This window comes from Salmo trutta, chromosome 20 (assembly GCF_901001165.1).
Source record: "Salmo trutta chromosome 20, fSalTru1.1, whole genome shotgun sequence".
In the NCBI taxonomy this organism is placed as follows: Eukaryota; Metazoa; Chordata; class Actinopteri; order Salmoniformes; family Salmonidae; genus Salmo; species Salmo trutta.
In genome coordinates this window covers 34,521,893-34,548,879 of record NC_042976.1, presented here as the reverse complement: position 1 = coordinate 34,548,879, position 26,987 = coordinate 34,521,893, and the positions used below count along the sequence as shown (strand labels likewise).

Genomic DNA, 26,987 nt, shown 5'->3' with positions numbered 1-26,987 from the left:
TCATTCATGTACCATATAGATGTATACATACACTGTCAATGTTATGACATGCATGCATGACTTTACCAAAGCACAGATAATATGGCCCAGATCACCTAACTAATGTACCATTACTGCAGAACAATTATTTGACTGATTGACAAGATGGTAATATTGATTTTCATTTTATGATACATTATTCATTATCTCAGGTGTAGAATAAAATGTTACTATAGTGATACAGTATATTTATGGCTCTCATCTTTTTTTCAGGGAGATGTTGGTATACCTGGGTACAAAGGAGAGGCCGGACCCAAAGGAGAACCTGTAAGCCCAAATAATGTGACCATTCACAGAGAATATGTACAACATTTATGCTATTATGTACAGTACTTTTTATATTGTACAATACTTGGATGTCTAAATGCTCCTTATTTCCCATTGAATAAAATTCAGACACTGTCATAAATGGAGCAAAGTGTATTGAGATGGTTAAACAAATGTTAAATATAGTTTGTTTTGATTCATAGGGTCCCCCTGGTTCCCAAGGAGTAATCGGGCCGCAGGGGGAGGAGGGAAAGAGAGGAACTCGGGGTGACTCTGGCTCACTAGGACCACCCGGTCCTGTTGGTGAGAGAGTGAGTCTACCGTTGGCCTCTATTACTGAACACTTCTAGATGATTAGGATTTAGGTCAGTGACTGTAACTTATGACTTCTCAGGATGGATTTCAGTCGTCCATCTCAAATTTATCCCAGTTCATAATCCAATTTATTTAGCTGACATTGATATCCTCAACCCTGTGCAGAAAATAGATGTAATCTTGGTATATCGTATGAGTCTTCATTTCATATATGGATGGGCATTTGTATTGCAGGGGTCTCCTGGTAACAGAGGTTTCCCTGGTGCTGATGGATTACCTGGACCTAAGGTACAGACAGAGATCTATTACAGCTGCACCGGTGGTCATTAGACTGGATTCTTAGGACAGGAGCCCCAGCCCGAACCTAATTCACTAATATGTTTCTCCTGAAGGGTGCTCAAGGAGATCGTGGAACTTCTGGCATATCTGGGCCTAAAGGTTCCGGAGGGGATCCCGGGCGCACTGGCGAACCTGGCCTCCCAGGCGCACGGGTAATGTGAAGATATCATGAATAGCTTTCCAAGATTGTCATGTTTGTTTCTGAAGCTCATAATTTTGTCTGTTGTTTTGTAGGGTCTGACTGGCACTCCAGGAGTCCAGGGAGCAGAGGGCAAACCAGGACCCCTGGTAAGGTTGACAAAAGAGTGTTTACACACATCCAATTTAGGTCAGAGCTGAACAAAAAATAACAACTGTAGAGAAAAAGGTAATGCACTCAGTGATTGCCACCTCTCCAACAAGTGTTCTTCAATTAATGTTTTCAGTGATACACAAACAAGGTTTAGACCGACAGGCTATTTGTCAGGTGATCAATGACCTTTTCGAGGTTTGACCATCTTTTCGAGGTTTGACCATTGGTATCAGTAGTCATAACACTGAATGAACAGCCAGAGGTAAGAGTTGTTTTCGTGCCCTCTGTCTGAAGGGTCCAGCAGGAGAAGATGGCCGCCCAGGACCAGCAGGGTCGATTGGAACCAGAGGTCCTGCAGGAACCATGGGAACACCTGGACCAAAGGGCTTTAATGTAAGGAACTTTAGAAGTTCTAACCTTCTCAAGATGTCTTGCTATCAAACTTTTCCTTTCTCCTCATGATTACTTGAATGACTTCTTGTCTTTTCAAATCATAGGGAGACCCAGGGAAGACAGGCGAACAAGGATCTCTGGGAGTGGCAGGACAAAGAGTGAGTACGGATGTCAATGAGCACTAAATGACCTCTGCCCTCATACGTGTTTATGGGGAAAATTGTGTTCATGAGGACATTTACTAAGGATGACTTCCTTTCTAGGGTCCTCCTGGGAAAGATGGGGAAGTTGGCCCTGCCGGTCCCGCTGGCCCTCTGGTAAGTCAACTGTTTGTCTCTGATTGTTGTTATGACTCATATCTCGTACTGACATTTTGGTAAAGCATTTTACTATCAGTCAATATTATGTAACACCACTGCACATCTGATTTGTAAAGTATACTCTCTCATAACATACTCTTCATGTTCAACAAATGTTGATTCTCTCTTTGTCTGAAGGGCGTTGCAGGTGAAAGAGGAGAACAGGGACCACCTGGAGTGAATGGTTTCCAGGTAGGTCATTCTAGATTTTGTCATAGATGCATGGATGATGTTCACTAGCAGCAGTTGATCACTGAAAGTGGCAATACAGATTGTAACTCATAAGGGATGATTGAATCAACTGGGCACTGTTGTCGTCATCTAAAGTGTATATGCTTTTGTGTATTAGGGATTACCTGGACCCCCAGGCCCTCCTGGAGAGTCAGGAAAACCAGGTGATTTGGTGAGTTTCATGAACACTTGCACTGTTTGAATTAGCTGAAGTTTATATCTAATGAGATAAATACTGTAGATCCTCTATTTCATGGGATACAATACTCATTTGTGACATCATGACGATGGAGTATGAATTTCTTTCTCGTGTTTAGGGTATCCCTGGAGAAGGAGGTGCTGTTGGCCAGATTGGACCAAGGGTACATTGATAATTTTACTAATATCAATACATATTGGAATATATTGCACATGTATACAATGTAGTATTGCAGTAGACACAGCATGACTGACAGACATTTTGTGTCTAACAGGGAGAGCGTGGAATACCAGGGGAGAGAGGAGAACTCGGACCTCACGGTTTGGCTGGAGCCAAGGGAATCCCCGGAGCACCAGGACCCGATGGACCAAAGGTATTTGTTGTCCGTGTATAGAGATATAGTAATATGGAGCCACTATGGAGGGTTATGTGTATTGGATTTTTGAGTCTGAAAATAGGAATATGAACCCATTGCTTTTTTTTCTCCAAAGGGTAGTCCTGGTCCCACTGGTAGTCTTGGTGACCTAGGCCCTCCTGGTCTTCAAGGGATGCCTGGCGAGAGAGGGATCTCTGGTTCTCCTGGGCCTAAAGGTGACAGAGTAAGTATTCACACACTGCATCATCAGCTTCTCATCCTATCATATCCATGGGAGATGATGTATATCTATCTCAGTGTCTGTTTCCGTCTGCTGTATTTGTATGATTGTTTTCTACAGTTTATTTTGTGTGGAGCCCAAGAAGTAGCTATTGTTAAAATAACAAGTAGCTAACGGGAATTGAAGTAAACAATTGCGTATATATATGATAACACAAAAAATAACACACAAAAAATATTAACTGTCGGATTTTCACATGTGACATTCTCCATCATTTAGGGGTCTGGTGGAGAGAAGGGATCAGAAGGTACACCTGGAAATGATGGCGCAAGAGTGAGTCAAATTTACACGTGACTTCTTTCACTTCAATGTAACACTAACACACATTTTGTAATTTCTCATTTTGGCCTAAGACAAATAGTTTTGTGTCTTGATCATGTGAAGACAGAAAGCAGATTTGTCTCATTTGAAAAGTGCTTGCCCCAGGTTCTCACCAAGCTTATTCATACAGTTGGCAAGCACTGCTGGCATGAAGTGATTGTATCAGAACAGGAAAAGTTATCTGTTCTTAAAGGGTTGTAAAAAAAAAAGACACTTCTTTATAATGGGTGAGTTATTCTACAGGGGAGTGTTACAGTAAGAGTCAGCTTGGAAACATGTTGCTGCATATTCTGTCAGAGAAACAATTGTCTGTTCAAGTCAAACATTGTATGAATGTATTTCCCCTAAAAATCTGTTTTCTCACCTCAGGGTCTTCCTGGTCCTCTCGGCCCACCCGGACCCAATGGACCTAGCGGTGAAAAAGTAAAGACATAATTTGCCAAAAGCTAAAATGATTAGTTAGTTCATCTTTTGTTGTTACGGTAGATCTAAAACTTGTTGTAATTGCAGGGAGAAGCTGGACCTAAAGGTCCTCCCGGGCCTCATGGATCAAGAGCTATGCCTGTGAGTGGACAACTGGACATTGAGTATTTAAAGTATACAATGACACATTTACCTTGAAATGATCATATCAGATATTATGGCATTGTAATGCTAGATTTATATTCTGTTCCACCAGGGACCCCGTGGTGAACCTGGTCCTATTGGTCCTGTTGGGTTTGGTGGACCACCCGTAAGTCATTATTTTCTGTAGCCCATGCCTATGAGACGACAAACAGATTTTCTTAGAGTCATAGTGATCATAACAATTCATGTCATACAGATGTAGGATATTAATTTGAGCACCCTGTTGCAGGAGAACTTTCCTGCGATACATTTTCCCTTATGAAAATTGTATCAACCCCTACAAAAATGTCCATGAATTATAATACACATAATTATTCACATTTCCTGTTGCTGCAGGATTATTTTCCTGCTATAGAAAAGTGGCTCAAATTAAGATCCTACATCTGTACTGCATATTGTATACTGTATCATGTTGTAATAACTATAATAATAATTTGTACAATTTCTATAATGGTTTTCATAATCTCATATTCTTAGACCCCCCGTTGTGCTTTCTAGTAAGAAAAGTAGTGAATTTGGGCTGTTTCCAGCTCTCATGCTTGTTGTGTTATTGCCCTTATACAGGGACCCGATGGTCAACCAGGAGTCAAGGGGGAACCTGGAGAGCCTGGTCAGAAGGGTGATGCTGGTTCTCCAGGGCCTCAGGGCTTGGCTGGATCCCATGGACCTCCTGTGAGTTAACAAGCTACATTATCTTGTGCTACATTATCAGACAGACTAAACAGGAGGAACTATCTCATTCAGCAATCTTCATCTCTCCGCAGGGTATTGTCGGTGTGGCTGGACTGAAGGGTGGAAGAGGAACCCAGGGTGCACCTGTAAGTTCATGTTATGAATTATGACCAAAGCCTCTTGGGACTGTGACAGGATTATGCCCAGGTATTGACACATGTGGTACAGATAGTATATAACCATGTAATGAATAGTAACCATGTGGATCTTCTCATCATTTCACTCTTAGGGCCCCACTGGTTTCCCTGGATCTGCAGGCAGGGTTGGACCACCAGGCTCAGCTGTAAGTAATCATCAAACCACTATTGGTTCTATTGGTTAATGTATCAATTTGGAAGTAGCCACCAGCTATCATTTCAATATACCTCTCACTATTGAACACAACAATTATAACCACTGATCACCCATTACTTACATACTTCACATTATTCTCAGAGATAAAGAATAACAACAACAGTAACAAAACAACATTCTCTTTGTAACAGGGTCCAATTGGAGAGGCCGGACCCCTTGGTTCCCCTGGGAAAGAGGGTCCTCCTGGCCTTCGTGGAGAGAATGGATCTCCTGGAAGACAAGGAGAAAGAGGCCCCCCAGGACCAGCCGGGGGCTCAGGAGACAAAGGAGACTCTGGGGAAGACGGACCCACGGTAAACAATGTTTCTCTATCCGTTCCTGAGAGAATCCCAAGGGCTGCACATCACCAAGTCCTTGATAAGTTGAATCGGATGTGTTCATGCTGGGTTAGAACATAAAAGTACACCTCAGGAACTGTTTGTACAGAAACACATTGCTGTATAATAGTTTATCCATTAAGTCAGGATATGAATTGAAATAAGAAAAAAAAAACTCAACAAAAATATCAAGAATTATCCAATTCATGAACTGAACTGAATTTGGAGTTTGAGTCTTGTTGAATTGGATTGACCACAACCCTGTTACATGGCAATATCTAGACAATATCAACTGGATTTGTTTCCACAGGGTCCTGATGGACCTCCAGGTCCAGCAGGAACAACAGGACAGAGAGGCCTTGTGGGTCTTCCTGGTCAGAGAGGAGAGCGTGGAATGCTGGGACTTCCAGGACCAGCAGTATGTTCTGATTTCTACACATTTGTTTGAATCCCACTAATGTGTCCGCAATCTGAGCTGCTTCCACATTGCATGTTACACAGTGCTCCTCATGATTCCATTATCCCTGTGGTGTTTGTAGGGTCCTCCAGGAAAACAGGGGACTGCAGGACCTGGGGGAGACAAAGGCCCCACTGGCCCAATCGGTTCTCCTGGTGCCAACGGACCTCGTGGTGATCCTGGTCCCGATGTAAGTTTCCCCTTACATTTTTTTCGCCAAAACTTTTCACTTCACTATTTGTCCTCTTGTTGCTAGCAGTAAGAGAGTTTATACCATGGCATTGTCGAATACTCGTTTCTGATTGGCTAAAAGGGAATTCTAGAGCGTGCATTATTTAAGCAATAAGGCACAAGGGGGTGTGGTATATGGCCAATATACCACGGCTAAGGGCTGTTCTTTCGCACGACACAACGCGGAGTATACCCCAAACCCCCGAGGCCATATACCACAAATGCCTGAGGTGCGTTATTGCTTTTATAAACTGGTTACCAACGTAATTAGAGCAGTAAAAATAAATGTTTTGTCATACGTGTGGTATACGGTCTGATATACCATAGCTGTCTGCCATTCAGAGTTCAGGGCTCGAACCACCCAGTTTATAATTCTCTATAACGCACGGTATATCAGCACGGTAGAATTCAATGGCTATAGTTCATTCTTACATTTTCTATTTGAGCTACTTTTGAAAGCAAAAGTCAAATTTAAAACATTATTGGCATTGTTGAATTCGATTTTCATAATAGCATGCAAGGATTGATGGTTTGGTTAGCTAAACTAGCAAGTATGTTTGTTTCGTTACCAAGGCAACTACTGTAGACATATATAGTAAATTTGCTAGCTACTTTAGTTGATGTTCACATTTCTACATGCAAATGAACATATTTCTAGCGGCAAATATGTTAAATTATAGCCATGGTATAAAAGGGATAATCAAAACAATGCAACTCCGTGGAAGGTTGTTCCAGTCCGCCAGCGCGCCATGGAACACACCTTCCACGTTGTTCATTATTTTCCATAGAACGCATAGCCCCTCCTTGATTATTCCTCACATATTTCGTACAGGTTACAGTATTAAATAAATGAATACATTTTATTCACAATACGTTGTTTTCCTCCAGGGTCCTGCTGGATCTGATGGGCCGCCAGGCAAAGATGGAGTCATTGGTCAAAGGGTAAGTGCAACAATGTGTCCAGAATGTCTCGTATTGTTTATTGTGCTTGACCAACCGTGTTGAAACAGCAAGACAAATGTCTTACAACCTCCTGTAGCATATACATTTAATGGTTCTGATTTCGATGATTTCAACAGGGAGATCGAGGGGACCATGGTCCAGAGGGTCTGGTTGGGACCCCGGGACAACCAGGAACTCCAGGTCCAGTCGGTGCCACCGGTGGTTCTGGAAAGAGAGGAGACGCTGTACGTATTATGCCCTTTTCATTTATGTAAGGAATTTCCTTGTCAATACGTGAGAATCCCAAGATTAGATAAGATGGAAAAAGAAAAGGGTCCTGACAACATGTACATGTTCCTTATATACAGGCATAAGGCTGTCATTGTAAATAACAATTTGTTCTTAATAATATCCTTTTACGGCTAGGGGTTCCGCTAGAGGAATGTTTCGACAACATCCAGTGAAATGGCAGAGTGCCAAATTCAAAAGAAATGTTTTAAATATTTAACTTTCATACATTCACAAGTCCAACACACCAAATTAAAGTTTACTTCTTGTTAATCTAGCCACCGTGTCAGATTTCAAAAAGGCTTTACAGTGAAAGCACACCATACGATTATGTTAGGTCAGCGCCTAGTCACAAAAATACATACAGCCATTTTCCAGCCAAAGAGAGGAGTCATAAAAAGCAGAAATAGAGATAAAATGAATCACTAACCTTTGATGATTTTCATCAGATGGCACTCATAGGACTTCATGTTACACAATAAATGTATGTTTTGTTCGATAAAGTTCATATTTATATCCAAGAATCTCAGTTTACATTGGCTCGTTATGTTCAGTAATGTTGTGCCTGCCGTATGGTTTTTGCCTGCCATATGAGTTCTGTTATACTCACAGACATCATTCAAACAGTTTTAGAAACTTCAGAGTGTCCACTAATTATATGCATATTCTAGCTTCTGGGCCTGAGTAACAGGCAGTTTACTCTGGGCACGCTTTTCATCCAAACTTCCAAATGCTGCCCCCTATCCCTAAAGAGTTTTAACTGACTTGCCTTGTTAAATAAAGGTTAAATAAACATAAAAAATATATATATCTAATTAACTCATGTTGGTATCCTATTCATACACAGGGTTCCAGAGGACCAAACGGTCCACCCGGTTCAGCAGGAAAGAGAGGGTTAACGGTAAGACCATCATAAACATATACATGATAAATTGTTATCATTTCATTTTACTTTAATGCCTAAACCACCAATAAATGTGTTTTTATGTTCAAACATATTCAATGTCCAAATAAAAATGAGCAGTCACAGAAATGAAAACACAGCACCCTGTGGTTTTGACTACTAAAGCATTAGGCTTGACTCATGTGAGAACTACCCATTGCATATTTATATGGTGACACGTAACCACAAACAGAAATGAGCTTTCTCGTTTTTCATTGGACGTCCCATAAAATGTGATTGCATGGTGTCATTCTAAACAACAGGGACCACAAGGACCAAGGGGTGATAAGGGTGACCTCGGAGACCATGGAGAGAGAGGACAGAAAGGACACAGAGGTTTCACCGGTTTGCAGGGTCTACCTGGACCACCTGTATGTCAAATCAATACTTATCTTTAATTGAGTAGAACTTATATACACTGAGTGTACAAAACATTAAGGACACCTTCCTCATATCGAGTTGCACAATAGCTTTCACCTGGATTCACCTGGTCAGTCTATGTCATGGAAAGAGCTGGTGTCCTTAATGTTTTGAACAATGAGTGTATGTGTACCCTTTAAAGTTGATATCAATCTCAGTATTCATTATTTACTCCTTTATTTTTAGGGTACAACAGGAGAGCAGGGAGCATCAGGAATCATCGGACCAAGCGGTCAAAGAGTAGGTATCATATCAGACTGTTAAATGATGGTCCATGTTGTCAACCATAATGTATTTGTTTCATTATAATGGATCTTTATCATGGTATGATATAATAGGGACCCCCTGGACCAGTTGGACCCCCAGGAAAAGAAGGGTACATCGGACAACCTGGACCAATGGGACCTCCTGGAACCCGTGGAATTAGTGGCGAAATCGGACCTGAGGCATGTAAATTTCCACTTCAAAATCGTTTTACCTGCATGGACAACTGATATGGACATTTCCTGGGAAGTCAGCGCCAACGTCATTAACATTTGGCACATAATGTCAAAACACTTAATTTGTTCACACCTTGTAATTACTCTCTATTTACCATAACTCTCTGGTTTGCAGGGACCTCCCGGAGAGCCTGGTCCCAATGGTCCTCCCGGGCCTCCCGGACCCCCCACAGCTGCCATGGATGATCTATTTGGCGGCATGCATGACTATGATGCTGGCCCCCCTCCTCCAGAGTTTAATGAGGATGAGGCTCTGCCCAACAGCAATGCCACTCAGCAGCTGGACCCAGGTGTTCAGGCCACTCTGAAGGCCCTCAGCAGCCAGATCGACAGCATGAAAAGCCCAGACGGCAGCAGGAAGCACCCGGCAAGGACTTGTGAGGACTTGAAGCAGTGCTACCCACTGAAGAAAAGCGGTGAGTTGTTGTTTCCATGAGGCGGGAAGTACATCAATGAGGTTTTTTTTTGTAGTTTTTCAGTATTCAGACCATGTCTTATCATGCAGCCATTGCTTCATGTGATGTGGGGTGGTGTGTATTTTGGCAACACTTTTACCCCTAAGGATGCCTAAATCACATTAGAAACATCACTTTAGTAAAACTCGATAGACCAGGGCAGATTGGACAATATTCTCTTTCTCTATTCCAGGTGAATACTGGGTTGATCCAAACCAAGGAAGCTCAGAGGATGCTATCAAAGTACATTGTAATATGGAGACTGGAGAGACCTGCATCTCGGCCAACCCCGCCAGCATACCTAAGAAAGTATGGTGGAACACCTCAAGGAAGAAGCCTGTGTGGTTTGGAGCTGATATCAATAGAGGAACACAAGTAAGACAATTTTTCACCACAATAATAATTTATTACTGTGATTAGCGTTCTAATTAGAAAGGAAACTGCTCTGGGACCTGTTGGATCACTGGGCATTCAAAATGTTCCCCTTCAGTGGTTTAATTTCGGAAGTCTGTGGGAATTCTGCTTCCATGCATTCCACTAAAATTATGGGATAAAAATATTTGATAAGGTAGTGCGGTATTGCTGGGGAAAAATACTTTCTTTGTAAAGCAAGTCTGAAGATTAAATCTAGCAATAGACACACATTTGACAATCACAGATAATATTTGCTATGTAAATGTGACACATGTACATAACTACGACATGGCCGATAACTGCTGATAACATCATATTGAAATGTGTCTGAAAAGTGATTTCATCATTTGCCGCTGTTTTTTGTTTTCTCATTTTGTGTTTTTGCAGTTCACCTATGGTAACAAAGATCAACCTGCCAACTCGGTCACCGTCCAGATGACATTCATCCGTCTGCTCTCCAAAGAGGCTTCTCAGACCATCACCTACCACTGCAAGAACACAGTGGGCTACAAGGATGAGGCGACTGGGAACCTAAAGAAAGCAGTCATCCTCAAGGGGTCGAATGACCTGGAGCTCAAGGCAGAGGGAAACAACCGCTTCAGATACACCGTGGTGGAGGACAGTTGTGGAGTGAGTATTTTCTATAGATGTTTTGTGGCAGTTTAAGTTTGGTCCCTGAAACATTTCAATCTTTACTTACAAAAAAAACATGTCAAATTTGCGGTTTGACATGTGAAATAGATGTTTTCACATGTTGAGCTTAAATTTCACATGTGAAACCATTTTTCCCATGTATTAAAATTAGAGTTCACATGTTAACGCGACCTGTTCATATATGAAGAGAATAACATGCTTTCACCTCACACGTGAATTGCAGTTTTACATGTGAAATTTGCGATTTCACATGTTAAAAACTTTCACATGTGAAAATCGGATATGCAGTAGTACATGTGAAAAACATTCACGTGAAAATCTCACTTTCACATGTGTAGCTGCATTTTCACATGAAAAAACTTCATGTAAAAATCACACAAAAAACCTTCGTGAAAATCACATTTGCTGTTTCATATGTAAAAAAAGATGTGCAAATCACACTTTCACATGTGAAAATCTTCCACGTGATTGTTTTTCACATGTGAACTTGCACATGTAAAAGTACTTTTTTTTTGCAGTCTCACATGTAAGAAAACTCCACATCTAAAAATCGCACTTTAACATGTAAAATTACAGATTCACATGTGGGGTTGAAATAATGTTATTCTCCACACATGTGAAAAGATGGTGTTAACATGTTGCAGTAGCAATGTTTCCACTGTTGGAATTAGGGTGACCACGTCGATAAAGGCAAAATGCGGGCCAGGGGAATGATTTGGCAAAGTAAACTTAAACAACCACTGTATAGCCGAAAAACATGGTTAAAACTATAATTTTGATTTGATGGATGGTCAGTCCTTGCATCCATAGCGTAGTCTAAAAAATTATTCATATGCGGGGGAGTTTCCACATGAGGGAAGAAAACAATTTTTTTCACGTGATTTGTTCATATTTTTTTGGTAAGGTTGGATCCTCACTGGAAACAGTGACTTCCTGAGATCTTAATTGATCCTTTGTAATTTCTTTCTCTTTAAAGCAATCCAATGGTAAATGGGGCAAGACAGTGTTTGAGTACAGGACACAGAAAACAGCCAGACTACCCATCATGGATATGGCCCCTGTGGACATCGGTGGTTCGAATCAGGAGTTTGGTATCGATATTGGGCCGGTTTGCTTCCTATAAAAGCCAACAACAACAGGGATGCGTTGAAGAGAATCCAGAGACTCTTGAACTGACAGCTGACACGATCAGCCTTGTACATACAAGTACTGGTGGACTATTCTCGCCCCGTAGCAAGATATTTATTGTGCCTTTCCAACCATTACCCATCGTAGTCGATATGTTTTTGCCCCGTGTACGTTAGATGAATGTTTGGGAGAAATAAAGAGCGAGCAAGCAACATTTAGAAACTGCTTGCACTTGAGAAATATAGTATGAGCATGTCTCATCTGTAATTACATTTAGTTCATGCCAAGGTACAAAGATCCAGTGCATTGATACAATATTAGGTTTTATGGAACAAAGATTAAAAACTGCCAAAAGTCCTTGATAAATATGAATGCATAAAACAAATATGTAGTCATTAACTGCTGTTCGTAAGATGAGAGCTTCATTCTGCAAGAATATAACTACAACGGTTTATTCCACCTCTTAGATTTCCTAACCTCTTGTTTTACATAATTTGTTTTAAAAAAATGTATAAAGTGTTTTCAATGTCAAATGAACGTTTATGGTGCTATTGAGGAAATTAATTCAGCTAAATGCTTTCATTGGCATACATTGTTGTTTTTTCTTTCCAGAACTGAAAGACAGTTTAATACAACTGATGTCTGTTTCCAAGTTATCAACTCTGTACTGACTCCATTGAATACAAATTAAAGATCGAACCAGACTGTCGATTCCTCAGTGTTAGCTACCTCGACGCCACAAACTGGGATGCCACAGGTTTGGTGCTGTCTGTAAGTGGTGATCATGTGCTCCTCTGCCAGCTACGGTACAGGACAGGGTTTGCGGCTAAAAATAAAGATAGAGGTGGAATCAGTGTCTCCTGAAAAGTGTGTGGTGATTGTGAAAGAAGAATTTCATTTTTTAAATTAATTTGTGGTCATTTTAAAACTTTGAGTGTGTTATATTTTAAATTCATGATCATTTTAACACTACAAGTGAGTAATTTTTTTTTCTGCATGTTGCCCTTCAAGTCACTTTCTCTTAGTTTTATTTTATAGCAGCTTTTGAGACATTCAATAAGATGACCTTGAAAGCCTATTTGCTTCATGTATTTTTGCTGTGCAACAAATTAAACAAAAAGCTTGTCCATCCCCAAAGCTCTTTTTTTGTCATATTAATTAGCTAAGGTCCTACTTTTTAGGTAAAGCTGTGCCTTACTGCATTTACTAAGTAATTTGTTTGCACAGAGATCAATTAAATATTGCCGAAGGCAGATTACATGTGGATTGAACATATATTTAGCTTTGTAATTATAAATGTATTATGCCCATTGTCTTGTTCCTTCATGTCTCTTTTTAGTTGCGTTTTTTTCCTAAATCAACTTTCTGATTTCTTTGTTTGAGGTAACTTACAATAATGATAGTATTTATTAAATATTTCAAAACTGTAAATATTCTGGTGGCTGATAGGTCCATCTCCAAGGCAGATCAATAAGATATTCTATCCTGGAATCAAGTCAGTTTCATCCACTGAAATAAATATTGAAATTATTTTGTTCTGCTTGTTTTCATTTCAAAGTTTTTTGTTTATAAGTCATTCTTTAGTATTGAATGTTGCTGGAAGCTGGAACAATATCTTCCGCAGCTCACCTTTGATGCTTACAACTATAACAATGTATACCTATATAATTCATTTTTTCAGTAAGCACACAAAAGGGCAAAGCTTACAAGTTAGGACCAATGGAAGTGTTCAAAAAGCGAAACTATCCTTTGTCTTTCATGCTTCAACAACTCTCTTCACCCCAAGCTCTTGGTACTTGATGGGGTACAGAAGCTTCAAATCAAGCTGGCATAATACTGTATGAAATACTTTATACATAATTCATAAGACTACCTGCAGTGGCAACTGTGTGACTGAGAGGCTGCCAAGAGAGAAGGAAAGAATGTCCTAAATGGATATGCTCATCAAGTCTTATAAGTATGTATACAAGCGACTCAAAAATGGTCTTACTTACTGTCAGTGTGATGCCACCTAGCAAGAAAACAAATAGGCTTGTTTCTTCTTGAGGCTTATCCATCGGTAGAGATTCATGCTTGAATACCCCCAGTACATATTCAGAATGCCCAACATGTTAACACTTTATATTCATTTGCACTTTTCTTATACTTTCTATTTTATTTTATTTAACCTTTATTTATACCTCTGTAGTAATGCTGTAATTACACTAGTAACATTGTAATGTTGTTACATAGCACTTTAGTAATACCATTACAAAATTACTATGTAACAAATTTCATGTAAAGTGTTACCCAAATCACTTAATCCCGCAGACTTTCACATATCAAATATATACATTTTTAAATGCATAACATTTTATAATTACAAAAAATAAATATTTAATCCTTGTATGACATAAAAAAATGATTGAGTGTTGATAATTGATGCCGTAATGTTTTCTTTAATAACTGTAACAGCAAAGTCATATTGCATACAAAGTAAAATAACAAGTATATAGTACTGTATATGGACAAAGGTTTTCAAAAGTGCTTTCTGGTGCAAGAGGATACTGATATATATCATAAGAAAGTAAATAAACGGCAATACATACCTAAATGTTTAACAAGACAATACAACTATTAAATCCGATGTCCGGACAAAACTATCAGAATAAATTAATTACAGTTAACTAAAGATACATATGAGTAAAAAGAACATAGAAGATATGTCAAATGAAGGGCAAGCTGAGAGTGTGGTATATGAGTGTTAATACAAGACTGACTACATTTACGTGTCTTGTGACTCGATGATAAGCAAGTCATGTCTGACAGACAAATAAGAATGTGGTAACAGCGTCGTTCTAAGTGGTGTATATTCAATAAAACTCATTCTACACATAAGAAAATTTGGCCACAGAGTGTACCATTGGACATACTATTTACACCCATCATTGCCTGTACAAGCAAGAGGTCTCAAAACTACTCCTTCCCATGTGAGTTCTTACAAAAATAGTGCTTTCTATATCAGATTTGAATATACCTTTGATTATTCTAAAACCAAATTCAAATACAAATACATATAAACCTCAAGATGAGAAGAACATTGACATCTTGAATTTTAGACCCAATTTTGGCACTTTTAATACAAATGATTTAACAGTATGTAAAAGCAACATGTCTACTCGGCATCAGCAGCGACTGTCTAGTGGGTCAGGAGAAAAGACAGTGCCCTCTAGGGTTAGTCCCATTTTGAACCCCTCCTGTAAAACAAGGGGGAGAATGGCTGTTAGAAAGAATCTATCCCATGTCAACCTGCTCTAAAGGAGGAAAGATAACAAACGGAGGTAGTCAATATAATCAATAACAAAGTTTCTCAAAGTCAGCAAACTTGAGAGACAATGCAGAGTCTTGGGGAGCTGTAACCAAGACACTGTACATTAGATTCATACTGGCCCCAAGTTTTTATTCTTGTTTGATCCAAAATAGCATGCATCCAAGTCTACAAAATAATGGTTAGGGGATATGAAATCTAGAATACCCAAGTCCTTTTCATTAGCAGTCTGAGGAATGACAAGTTCTGAGGAAGCTTTGGTCCAAATCCCTCTAAATAAATGTTGAAACATCATATATAAACCACAAAGTACACAAGAATCTATCTGACCTATGGTTGTAGAAAATAATAACTACAGGGCTTTGAATAAATCTGACCTTGTTACCCTAGAATGTTCCAGAGACAACAAGTAATACAAATATGATGAAGCGGATTGACAAGCAATTTCACATTTGCCACACATTTTCAGTTGCAAAATGATGGACAAAGATAATACTAGTTGCAGCCAAGTACACCCAACACAGTATTAGATCAGATTCATTATTTATTCATATTTTGTTGTTGACACGAAAGATGAAATAAAAGAGACTGACTGAGAAAAGTAAAACTTCCATAGCTAACCGCTTTTAACTCATGCATCCTCTTGATACAAGTTAAAACAAGGTTAATGCTATTAATCACATTGTTTACAGGCAAATGTAACTTCAACTCCATACAATAGATGTGTACAGCATTATGAAAGGGTGACGTTTCAAAAAGCCTGCTGGGTGTACTTTACGGATGGACTGTATGCAGAGTATACAACAGAGTCAAACTGAACACATGCACATGCATGCACAATGACAAGGTCACAGTCACAGTACCGGCAGCCACAAGAAGGGCTCTTATGGGTCAAAATAGTGTAAAGGTACAAACCATCTCTGACGCTGCAGCAAAATGGGAAATAAATATATGCAAACAGATAGTTAAGACAGAAATAGGCAGCAAGGAGAAGAAAGAAGAGATGCTTAGCAGCATGCTAGCAAACCATTGCCTCCTACTGGAACTACGGTCGCATCCCATGAAATTCCCAAAGAGTTAATCATGCAGAAAGGTTATTGTAAAGGTTTGCAGATAGCAATTTGCATCTGGATGCTAGGTTCCCAAAGTTCAATTGCAATTAAAATAAAGAGTTTGAAATATAAAAACAACCCCCACGCTTCAGTTTTACAGTTAAATTCCTCTGCCGACTGGGCATTTATGTAAAAGCATTGCGGTTCAAACTGACATTGCATTTGTAATTACAGATAAGATGTGCTCCAACTATGATAATGACAGTTATTAACAAAATGATCTATTCATGTGGAGCAACAGAATGTGTTAAAAAAAAGCCCAACATGCCTATTCAATAAAAGGGAACATAATATAATATTATTACTCATGCATACTCATGCAACAACTACTAACAGTTGTTGTTTTGCATCGATGATGTGACAACAATTATTATTCTTTGCATCTGTAATCAATTGGTGACAACTAATAATTTGTAACAATAGCTTTGAAATAGCTAAAATATAGAATGATATTCCACTCAAGCCTTAAAATCCCATGGCTGATATATCCCATAAGGAAAATAAAGAAGTGAATGTGGATTAGATTAAAATGATAAATGTAACACGCCTGCCCGACGGGGGCAGGTGACGCTAGTACCTACTTCACAGTTGGGTCGCTTTGTTGTTGTTGCAGAAATGCCTACTTGAAAACGTGATCTTTCACGTGCCTTAATTACAAACTTGTATGGGATCCGTAAATATGAATAAAAAAGTTAAATCATGAGCCTAGTTTAGCCAAGGAGAAAGAGCTTTATAGGGAGAAACACAGGATCCTTCCTGGCTAGCCATGATTGGCTGAGATAATGGAGGAGTTGACCATGCTGACGGTTGGCCATACATTTACAGTGGAAGTCGGAAGTTTACATACACCTTAGCCAAATACATTTAAACTCAGTTTTTCACAATTCCTGACATTTAATCAGAGTAAAAATTCTCTGTCTTAGGTCAGTTAGGATCACCAATTTATTTTAAGAATGTGAAATGTCAGAATAATAGTAGAGAGAATGATTTATTTCAGCTTTTATTTCTTTCATCACATTCCCAGTGGGTCAGAAGTATACATACACTCAATTAGAATTTGATAGCAAGTTGGTTGCATTTAAATTGTTTAACTTGGGTCAAACGTTTCGGGTAGCCTTCCACAAGCTTCCCACAATAAGTTAGGTGAATTTTGGCCCATTCCTCCTGACAGAGCTGGTGTAACTGAGTCAGGTTTGTAGGCCTCCTTGCTCTCACACAGTTTTTCAGTTCTGCCCACAAATGTTCTATAGGATTGAGGTCAGGGCTTTGTGATAGCCACTCCAATACCTTGACTTTGTTGTCCTTAAGCCATTTTGCCACAACTTTGGAAGTATGCTTGGGGTCATTGTCCATTTGGAAGACCCATTTGCAACCAAGCTTTAACTTCCTGACTGATGTCTTGAGATGTTGCTTTAATATATCCACATAATGTTCCTGCCTCATGATGCCATCTATTTTGTGAAGTGCACCAGTCCCTCCCTCCCTCCAAAAAGTACGATCTTTGTCCCCATGTGTAGTTGCAAACCGTAGTCTGGCTTTTTTATGGCAGTTTTGGAGCAGTGGCTTCTTCCTTGCTGAGCGGCCTTTCAGGTTATGTCGATATAAGACTCGTTTTACTGTGGATATAGATACTTTTGTACCTGTTTCCTCCAACATCTTCACAAGGTCCTTTGCTGTTGTTCTGGGATTGATTTGCACTTTTCGCACCAAAGTACGTTCATCTCTAGGAGACAGAACACGTCTCCTTCCTGAGCGGTATGACAGATTCGTGGTCCCATGGTGTTTATACTTGCGTACTATTGTTTGTACAGATGAACGTGGTACATTCAGGTGTTTGGAAATTGCTCCCAAGGATGAACCAGACTTGTGGAGGTCTACAATTAATTTTTTCTGAGGTCTTGGCTGATTTCTTTTGATTTTCCCATGGTGTCAAGCAAAGAGCCACTGAGTTTGAAGGTAGGCCTTGAAATACATCCACAGGTACCCCTCCAATTGACTCAAATTATGGCAATTAGCCTATCAGAAGCTTCTAAAGCCATGAGATCATTTTCTGGAATTTTCCAAGCTGTTTAAAGGCACAGTCAACTTGTATGTGAACTTCTGACCCACTACAATTGTGATACAGTGAATTATAAGTGGAATAATCTGTCTGTAAACAATTGTTGGAAAATTTACTTGTGTCATGCACAAAGTAGATGTCCTAACCGACTTGCCAAAACTATAGTTTGTTAACAAGAAATGTGTGGAGTGGTTGAAAAACTAGTTTTAATGACTCCAACCTAAGTGTATGTAAACTTCCGACTTCAACTGTACATGTCAAGAAAATGGTGGGTCTACGGCTTAAGAGGGATGCTGAATGGGCGTAAACAAATATGAGCTCTCTAGCACTCAACCAAATCTTTTAAAGGGTTTTCCTCCTACTTTATCAACTTGAGAGGGTAGGGGCCCCGCTACTAGGGTGGAGGTCTACTCTCCAAACCTTTATAATAGCTTCAGATCATTCACAGACATGCAGTCACCTGTATCTCGTCCAGCTTGGACTGGATGTCCGGGGGGAAGTCAGCTTGCCCACAGGTGAACGGATCGAAAGGTGCTGCACCAAAAAGGTCTTTACCTGTAAGGGAGAGACAAGATACTGTTTGAGATGCCACAACGTAGTAGTGTTTAAACGGGCTTTCAATGGTAACACTTATTTACTAAGTAGGCATTGTTTAGGTTCTCATAGTGTAACCAAAACACTTTCTCCCTAATGACCACGACCGGTGTTTTATCCCTTATTCTGTGTGTGGTTGAATTCTAATTTTAATCTCACTGTCATCCTGGAACTTTAAAGCAACCAGAGAAGTGTACTCACTCATGTCTGAAGGAGATGTTGTAGGGGGTGGAGGGGGTGTGCCGTTGCTTGCGGGTATTGGCACCAGGGGTGTGACAGCAGAGAAGGGAACCATGTCAAAAACATCTGTGGATGTCTGGGGTTTCAAGGAGATGCTGCCAGCCTGTGAGTGTAGAGGGAATTGGTTCATTCCAATTAGTCCCTTATGAAATGAGCATTATTCTGAGCTACAGTGAGCTCCAAAAGTAGTGGGAACAATGACAAATGTTTTGTCGTTCTGGCTCTGTACTCCAGCACTGTACTCTAACCTCTCACCATTGTAATAATAGAGGAGGTTAGTATTTTTTGGGGGGTATTATGATATTTGTGCGTCAGTAACTTTCTCACTCATCATTATTCACGATTTATTCAGGATTATCCGTAATCATGGTAGCATCCACATTAATGTACAAGTATTTAGAAACATATTCTATTCATATTCACAATAAAAGTGACTCCAAAATGACACAATACATTAATTATCATTCATTTCTATTGGGCACAAAATAATCTGAAACACAACCAAAACAAACAGCAAATGCATCCAAAAACTGTGTAGAGCCCCAAGCTTGATGTAGTCATTGTATGCTATGAATATAGGACCAAATACTTCACTTTTTATAACTTTAATACATATAAGTGAATTTGTACCAATACTTTTGATCTCCTAATATGGAGGGACTATGTACAAAAAGTCCTGTAATTTCTAAACGGTTCACCCATTATGGATGAAAATACCTTCAAATTAAAGCTGAAACTCTAGTCATTGTCCCATTTCAAATCCAAAGTATTGGAGTACAGAGCCAAAACAAAAATGTGTGACTGTCCCAATACTTTTGAAGCTCATTGTATATTCTAAAGTCAGAGTTATGAAGATATATTAGAACTACAGTGACATAAAATCTAACTTATTGAGATAAGACTTAGAAGTTGATGTCTACTCTACAATATACACTGAGCATACAAAACATTAGGAACACCTTCCTAATATTGAGTTGCACCCCCTTTTGCCCTCAGAATAGCCTCAATTCATTGGGGCATGAACTCTACAAGGTGTTGAAAGCATTCCACAGGGATCCTGGCCCATGTTGACTCCAATGCTTCCCACAGTTGTGTCAAGTTGGCTGGATGTCCTTTGGATGGTGGACCATTCTTGATACACATGGGAAACTGTTGAGCGTGTAAAGCCCAGCAGCGTTGCAGTTCTTGACACACTCAAACCGGTGCGCCTGGCACCTACTACCATACCCCGTTCAAAGGCACTTAAATATTTTACCTTCCCCATTCACCCTCTGAATGGCACACATACACAATCCATGTCTCATTATTGTCTCAAGGCTTAAAATCCTTCTTTAACCTGTCTCTCCCCCTTCATCTACACTAATTGAAGTGGATTTAACAAATGATATCAAAAAGGATTATAGATTTCACCTGGATTCACCTGGTCAGTCTATGTCATGAAAATAGCAATTGTTCCTAATGTTTTGTACACTCAGTGTATACGAGTTAAAATTAACTATTGTTAATAAGAAAAGAAATAAACAAAATCAAGAAAACAAAAAACAAATTAAGAACTAAATAAAAGGCAGGAGGAGAAAGGTAGTTGTACAGTACGCGAGGTCGGGGGACGCTGCATCCGTCGGCAGTCTTTGGAAGGAGAGCAGATTTAGCCGGAGGAGGGGTTAGTAGCCCTGCCGAGAGGTTGGACTCTGGCGAGCTCATAGGGGTGAGTGTGACCGAGGAGATCTCAAGACACGAGAAGGACGTCAGATTATGACACCAGAAGAGCGAGGAGGGCCTTGAGAGCATGTAGGCCTCGTTAGTAGAGTTTATGTGCAGCAGCTGTGAAGAGATTTCATGCAGAACATTTAGTGGAAGACTGAAAGTGGCTAGTTAGTTCACACAGAACATGACAAACATCTTATTTGGGGTATTATGGGTTACTTAGGGAAGTCTAAAGACCGGAAGGGATGTCCATGCAGTTCTTACTGGTGGTACAGGAGCAATCATCAACTGCTCCTCCAGATCCAAAAGCTGCTTCTTTAGCTCAGAATTTTCAGTTTCCAGTTCTTGAATCTGTGAAAAAGAAGGATGCTTGATTTGGAATGGATCTATAGCTACCTATCTTCAATACAGATATCATCTGTTATCATCAATATTATTGAATGGGGGTGTAGTGTATAACCAATCCCTATCCCATAAGAAGGAACAGTCTCTCCCATATCACACTTGTCCAACAGATGAATCGTACTCTTTTCTGTAAGGTTCCTATCTGTTTCCGTGTCTCCACATCTTTTCCACCAGACTCAAGGAACTTCTTGTAGGCCAAGTCGAATGCCTGGCCAATAGTGAGTGTTATCTCCTCTGCCTGGAAGACAACAGCATCATCCATGAGTTTTTGTACAAAACTTCTTATAAAATGCTATTTCGAACTGCATAGGAACAATTGTTCTGAACATAATTCTACATTTGCATCGATTATTCACCAGAAACAATTCTTCATTTTAGGTCATTATCTTTATAATTTACTAGTGATTGTCGCATATAGCCGGATCCATACAGATAGCGCGGAACATGAACTCAAGTTGTTAACTCTCAAAGTTTGTATTTCTTACACATTTCTCGCTGTCAAACACGTAGCAGAGGTGTTTGTTTGACTCTGAGTCTTTACAGATGAAGGTGAATATCCTTTTATCCGTCTTGTCATCTGCACAGAAGGATATCCTATGCAACTGGCAGTTATATTGGACATCCTGAAAATAAAAAGAAACACAAACGCTTCGGTTTAAGACAACAATACCTCATTGATAGCCCTTCACTCGAATGCTTCCATAATATGCATTAAAAAAAAACTTGAAGCACTTATTAAAAGTATCCATGTCATGTGGACATACTTTTGTCTTGGGATCTAAGATCTTTACTCCATAAATGGATATTTGCAATTCCACTTTCGGGGTCTTCTGTCCCTCTGACTTCTTGATATGCCTTTGAAACTGCGGAGAGGGGAGAGTAGAAACATTAGAATTCACTTATCAAAGCTACAGTCTGATGGTCATGGTAGTCCAACTTGCCCTAGCTCATTCTGAAGTGTAGTCAATTATTGAAAGTGGTGAAAGTCATGATATCAACATGATATCATAAAACAACGATAACCAGCCCCATTTACCAAAAAAGGATATCCAAAGTAAATTAGAAAATTGCATTCTTCCAACACAGTGCAATACGAATTTGAATTAGGACAAACGTAAATTGCGCAATCAGAGCTTTCTTTCACACTCATTTTCTGAGTACATGAATCTGACTGATCATTCATGCTATAAAACGCTTTCACCTGTCCAGAAAACCCTATAACCAAGTTAGACTGATTACGGCCGTATGACAAAAGCACTTTCATTTACATATGGAGACAACTGAGAGAGAGTGAAAAAAGAAGAAGACAAATACTATAATCACAGTCTTTCAAGTGTAGAGTTCAACAGACCAAGAGGCAGAATCCCCAAAATAAGACTGCATTCAATGATCTTACCTTGGTCTGACCTGAACTCCACACTTGAGATCCATTGGCAGTGGTGTTAAGGTAAGGTTCAGAAAATAAAGGGAGAAGCACACAAAGAAAGAAAGGAAAGAATCAAAAGAGAGATGGGGCAAGGTGAATTGGAGTGTGCTGTACCGATTGGGTCTGGCATTGACCAATGGTCAAAGATATGGCCAATGATGACTCAACTATCATGACCCATTCACTGAACAGCCTGACAGCAAAGTGTTCAATACCTCGAAGTAATAGAAGGGTGGATGGGTATGAAAGTAAGTTTCCCATTGAATGGTCACACAATTGAAATTATTACAGAAGAAAACAGCAGATTAGCTGGCATGCTGAGAGCAGAACGAGGCAGAGCAAAGGAGAACGGTGGCAGCAAAGCTGGCTGAACTCTAGCTGGGGGAAACTATATTTCTAAATATTACGAAAATGAGGTTAGCTATAAGTAGCGGTCTATTTTAGTAGACTAGTAAGTAATTATGATTCATGCTTTTGTAAATTCCTGGCTACAACATGCTACATGCTCCTTCTCACAACCTCAGACCTCAAAATGAAGGTTTAACTTGGAAGATAGTTGCTATTAGTATACCTTGAATTCTGGCTAGAATGTGCAGTATGGTTACATTTATGTGATTCTGGCTAGAATGTACAGTATGGTTACATTTATCTGATTACAGTTAACCACAAAATCCTGAGTTTTAGTGTATCAACGTGTGGAAATAAAAACTGACCTAAACTTCTAAGCTGTTGCTGGTGGGCGTAGAGAGGCCCGCCCTGGAGTGCACTTTTCTGTCCAATGAGGTCCAATTTCGGGGACCGTCTATATACTTACCAGCCCCCCTAGATGAAAAAGTGATGTAATACAGCTTTAATTCAGGTTTCCAAGGGGAAGAAAGTGTATCGCTAACTTACCTTTAACTTTCTAACTGCATCTTTAACAATCTCTGTGCCTTTCGGTTGATCAACTTCTGTGTTTCCAAGAAACTAGAATAAAAAGGGAAAATAATAAAGTGTCACTTTACTTCAGGCATACAGCTATACAGAATGAAGTCACAATGCACGATAAGACTGTTAAATTATGTATGAATGCCTTACAATGTCTCTATATATTGTATGAAAGAGAGAAAAAAAGGCTTCAGATTATAGGAGGGGTTTGCAGGAATCTCGCCACTCCCCCCCAAAAGGGCAGCACTACTGCTGCTATCCAACAGATGGAGCCAATGACCTTCAGACCTAAACTCCATCTGTCCACAGAAACAGTTGTTCTCAATATGGCTTGCCTGGTTTAGTAAGGAGACTCTGTACTCTCCCCGTTAGCGTTTCCCAATGTAATGGCACCAGGTTGTTTCAACATGACATGGGAGTAATATCAAATAATACAACGATTTAAGGTCTCCTAAGATTCTTCATTCATCAACATAATAAGATGCAACAATTGTTTAAAAATTCAAGACATGGACATCAGTGGTTCAGCCCATACTGTATACTGGTCTCTGACACTCTATCCACTTACTACCTTCATGATTTAATTCCAATACAGAACACACAGTGAGTACACAATGGGCAAACAATGCCAAAAATCTGGGCAAACGATGCCAAAAACGACACTTCACCCTCCTATCAATAGAGCGGAAAGACAGATGGGCCTGTATTCAAATGGTGTCAGCATTTGCACCGCCGTGACAAATGCTGTCCGCACTCAAGGACACATATGAGCTCAGCCGGGTTCTGCAAGTGGATGCAGCAAATGACAGATACGCTACATGGGATGTAGTGAGTCTCGTTCCCAACCTATGCATTCTGTTCTGCTGGACTGTAGAGGCTGTTCCACTGTCTAAGCCCAGCCTTTGGTGATCCATCACCGTGGGAAGGTTATTGGCACAGGTACTGTTCCCTGCTGCACCTCACTCCCATCCACTGCCTGATGTTAGGTTTGCTCTCCTCTCTGCTGTTCCAGTCTTGAGCGGCAGCAGATGTGTCAGTTTGGACTTCCTACTTTAGCCTTTTTTCGGTTCACTTCAATAAGACATTTCGGGAGCTGCTGGATGTTCACTGACAGGCGCTCTGCCTCCAACATGAGGGGAGTCTTTGGGTGAAGTAGAGCAGAAAACACCTTAAGATGGGAGACTCTCTTCCCGGGAGTTTACCTTTAAGATGTGTGCAGCATAACAGACAGAGAAGACTAAACAAATCAGTTGTTTTGTAACGGTCTGTGGGTTTCCAGTCAAAGTCTACTGTTGTGTTTACTTTGCAGTCAGTCAGGAAGTTTTTCTAGGCTGCCTGTGTGTGTTTGTACTCTTTGACTGTAGTGTGAAGCAGACACCTTGTTCAGAGCTAGGGAAAAACTCAATAGCTTCATATTGAAAGGGTTTTATTTTTTGACAAAGTGAAAACTATGTTTAACAGAAAACATTCAGAGAACTATTCCCAAGTAAACATGACTTTTTCAAAGCCTTGGTTAGGTGTGAGACCTGTAAATAGGTATGCATGGTGGTATGCTGAACATCAATCTGAATCAGTGAAAGGTGAAAAGTATTTTTCATCTAACTTCCAAAACCTGTGAGGGAACATGATCTTGATTGCTTTGGAAAGGGAGGTCATGATACGTACCTTGGCATTGTAGGGTATGTAATGCTTTGCCAGAGCTTCTGGAGTGTGCATCCAGGATTTATCTGAAAAGAGACGTCACAGTTGGGTCTCGTGTCACTTAAAAATACAACAAATGTGTTTAAAGTCATTCATCTTTTAAACTGATATAAATCAAAGTTCTTTATGTTTTTATATATATATATATATATATATAAATAACGAATCAAGAGAATCTAAGACAAATCCAACATAAAGAAATTTAACTTTAACCATCCTTGGAAACAGCTACGGCCAACTTAAAGTTATGGGAATTACATTGTAAAGGCAGTCGAAGAATTAAATTATTTAAGACGATTATTCATAACTGAGCCTCTGAAGCTACAAAATCTAAATCTCTCCAGGAACTGAGTTAGGAAGTACATCTGTATCTTTGTAGCGACTGGGTGTATTGATACACCATCCAAAGTGTAATTAATAACTTCACCATGCTCAAAGGGATAATCAATGTCTGCTTTTTTATGTCTGACCTACCAATAGGTGCTCTTGTTTGTGAGGCAATGGACAACCTCCCTGGTCTGTGTGGTTGAATCTGTGTTTTAAATATCACTGCTCAACTGAGGGACCTCACATATAATTGTATGTGTGGGGTACAGCGATGAGGTAGTCATTCAAAATCATGTTAAACACCATTATTGCACATAGAGTGAATCCTTGCAACTTATTATGTGATTTGTTAAGCAAATTTATACACCTGAACTTATTTAGGCTTGCCATAACAAAGGTGTTGAATTCTTATTGACTCAAGACATTTCAGCTTTAAATTTTTTATTAATTTGTCAAAATAAAACATAATTCCACTTTGACATTATGGGGTATTGTGTGTAGGCCAGTGAAAAGAAATCTCAATTTAATCCTAATTCAGGCTGTAAGGGGTGTGAATACTTTCTGGAGGGGCTGTATGTCTGAATGAAGTGCAAAACAATTATACCTGCGAGTGGCCTTGAACAGCATTAAACCTGTGGAGGCCTGGTCATTTAGATAGAACCTTTCCCAACAAGCCAATGATGTGAATTAAAGTACCTATACCATAGCCACAACATCTCTGACCAACACAGCTGACCCATCTGCTAAGCAGTGACACAGCACTAGCTCTATCCATAACCACCATACTACTTATCATCAAAGAGTGAATGAGTGAGATCAATCTCCTGGTAGTGCCTCAGGGTAGTGCTGAGCGATTAACCAAAGTTTCTGGGGAACTAATTGACCAAAGTCGGTTTAATTACTTGAATTTCATTTAGTTCATTCTTATGTGAGCTCAATGCGCTGTGTCTCTAGAGAGAAATCAAATAATTCACAAGATAAATTAAGACAAGAGGTATGTAGGTCGGTGGGCTGAAGGGAGTTGTAGTTTTCATTAGGGAAATGTTCAAGCTAGTTCTGCACAGAAATGTGGCAATTAACTACAATGACCATAATCCATTGTGCCTGTTCTTCCCTGATTGGACAGAGACTGATAGCGACACACAGACCACATGGGAGAGGAACGTACACAACACAACAATGAAGTTGCTCTACCCGATTGGTAGTTGGTAATAAGCAGTCTTCAAAGTATGCCATATGTATTTTGAAGAACTAGTAAAATTATTTTGTAAGACAGCTCTGCAGCATACTAGCTACGTAGGATGACCCAAAG

General features: G+C 39.8%; 2 protein-coding genes across 7 annotated transcripts in view; one reads left to right on the top strand and one right to left on the bottom strand.

Annotated features, from left to right (window-relative positions):
• The window catches only part of col5a2a (collagen, type V, alpha 2a), a 65,809-nt gene extending 52,406 nt beyond the window's left edge, over positions 1-13,403 (top strand). Inside the window, exons 21-53 of the mRNA XM_029703040.1 lie at positions 253-306; positions 510-617; positions 856-909; positions 1,014-1,112; positions 1,195-1,248; positions 1,547-1,645; positions 1,750-1,803; positions 1,909-1,962; positions 2,143-2,196; positions 2,354-2,407; positions 2,553-2,597; positions 2,709-2,807; positions 2,926-3,033; positions 3,310-3,363; positions 3,781-3,834; positions 3,922-3,975; positions 4,091-4,144; positions 4,603-4,710; positions 4,803-4,856; positions 5,000-5,053; positions 5,256-5,417; positions 5,752-5,859; positions 5,981-6,088; positions 7,018-7,071; positions 7,209-7,316; positions 8,207-8,260; positions 8,566-8,673; positions 8,909-8,962; positions 9,061-9,168; positions 9,338-9,638; positions 9,871-10,052; positions 10,479-10,721; positions 11,722-13,403. Coding sequence (XP_029558900.1) covers positions 253-306; positions 510-617; positions 856-909; positions 1,014-1,112; positions 1,195-1,248; positions 1,547-1,645; positions 1,750-1,803; positions 1,909-1,962; positions 2,143-2,196; positions 2,354-2,407; positions 2,553-2,597; positions 2,709-2,807; positions 2,926-3,033; positions 3,310-3,363; positions 3,781-3,834; positions 3,922-3,975; positions 4,091-4,144; positions 4,603-4,710; positions 4,803-4,856; positions 5,000-5,053; positions 5,256-5,417; positions 5,752-5,859; positions 5,981-6,088; positions 7,018-7,071; positions 7,209-7,316; positions 8,207-8,260; positions 8,566-8,673; positions 8,909-8,962; positions 9,061-9,168; positions 9,338-9,638; positions 9,871-10,052; positions 10,479-10,721; positions 11,722-11,868 — 3,105 coding nt within the window. The 3' untranslated portion in view covers positions 11,869-13,403. The remainder of the gene's footprint in view (positions 1-252; positions 307-509; positions 618-855; positions 910-1,013; positions 1,113-1,194; positions 1,249-1,546; positions 1,646-1,749; positions 1,804-1,908; positions 1,963-2,142; positions 2,197-2,353; positions 2,408-2,552; positions 2,598-2,708; positions 2,808-2,925; positions 3,034-3,309; positions 3,364-3,780; positions 3,835-3,921; positions 3,976-4,090; positions 4,145-4,602; positions 4,711-4,802; positions 4,857-4,999; positions 5,054-5,255; positions 5,418-5,751; positions 5,860-5,980; positions 6,089-7,017; positions 7,072-7,208; positions 7,317-8,206; positions 8,261-8,565; positions 8,674-8,908; positions 8,963-9,060; positions 9,169-9,337; positions 9,639-9,870; positions 10,053-10,478; positions 10,722-11,721) is intronic.
• A 632-nt stretch (positions 13,404-14,035) lies between these two features.
• Positions 14,036-26,987, bottom strand: part of gulp1a (GULP PTB domain containing engulfment adaptor 1a) — a 171,278-nt gene continuing 158,326 nt past the window's right edge. For 5 of the 6 annotated variants that reach the window (XM_029703043.1, XM_029703045.1, XM_029703044.1 and 2 more), the window contains 10 exons: positions 25,313-25,374; positions 23,615-23,686; positions 22,059-22,157; positions 21,780-21,917; positions 21,416-21,532; positions 21,154-21,240; positions 20,779-21,006; positions 19,147-19,288; positions 18,812-18,906; positions 14,036-15,109 (listed from right to left, as the gene is read on the bottom strand). In XM_029703043.1, coding sequence (XP_029558903.1) covers positions 15,038-15,109; positions 18,812-18,906; positions 19,147-19,288; positions 20,779-21,006; positions 21,154-21,240; positions 21,416-21,532; positions 21,780-21,917; positions 22,059-22,157; positions 23,615-23,686; positions 25,313-25,374 — 1,112 coding nt within the window. In that variant the 3' untranslated portion in view covers positions 14,036-15,037. The remainder of the gene's footprint in view (positions 15,110-18,811; positions 18,907-19,146; positions 19,289-20,778; positions 21,007-21,153; positions 21,241-21,415; positions 21,533-21,779; positions 21,918-22,058; positions 22,158-23,614; positions 23,687-25,312; positions 25,375-26,987) is intronic. The other variant, XM_029703046.1, reaches the window with a different exon arrangement.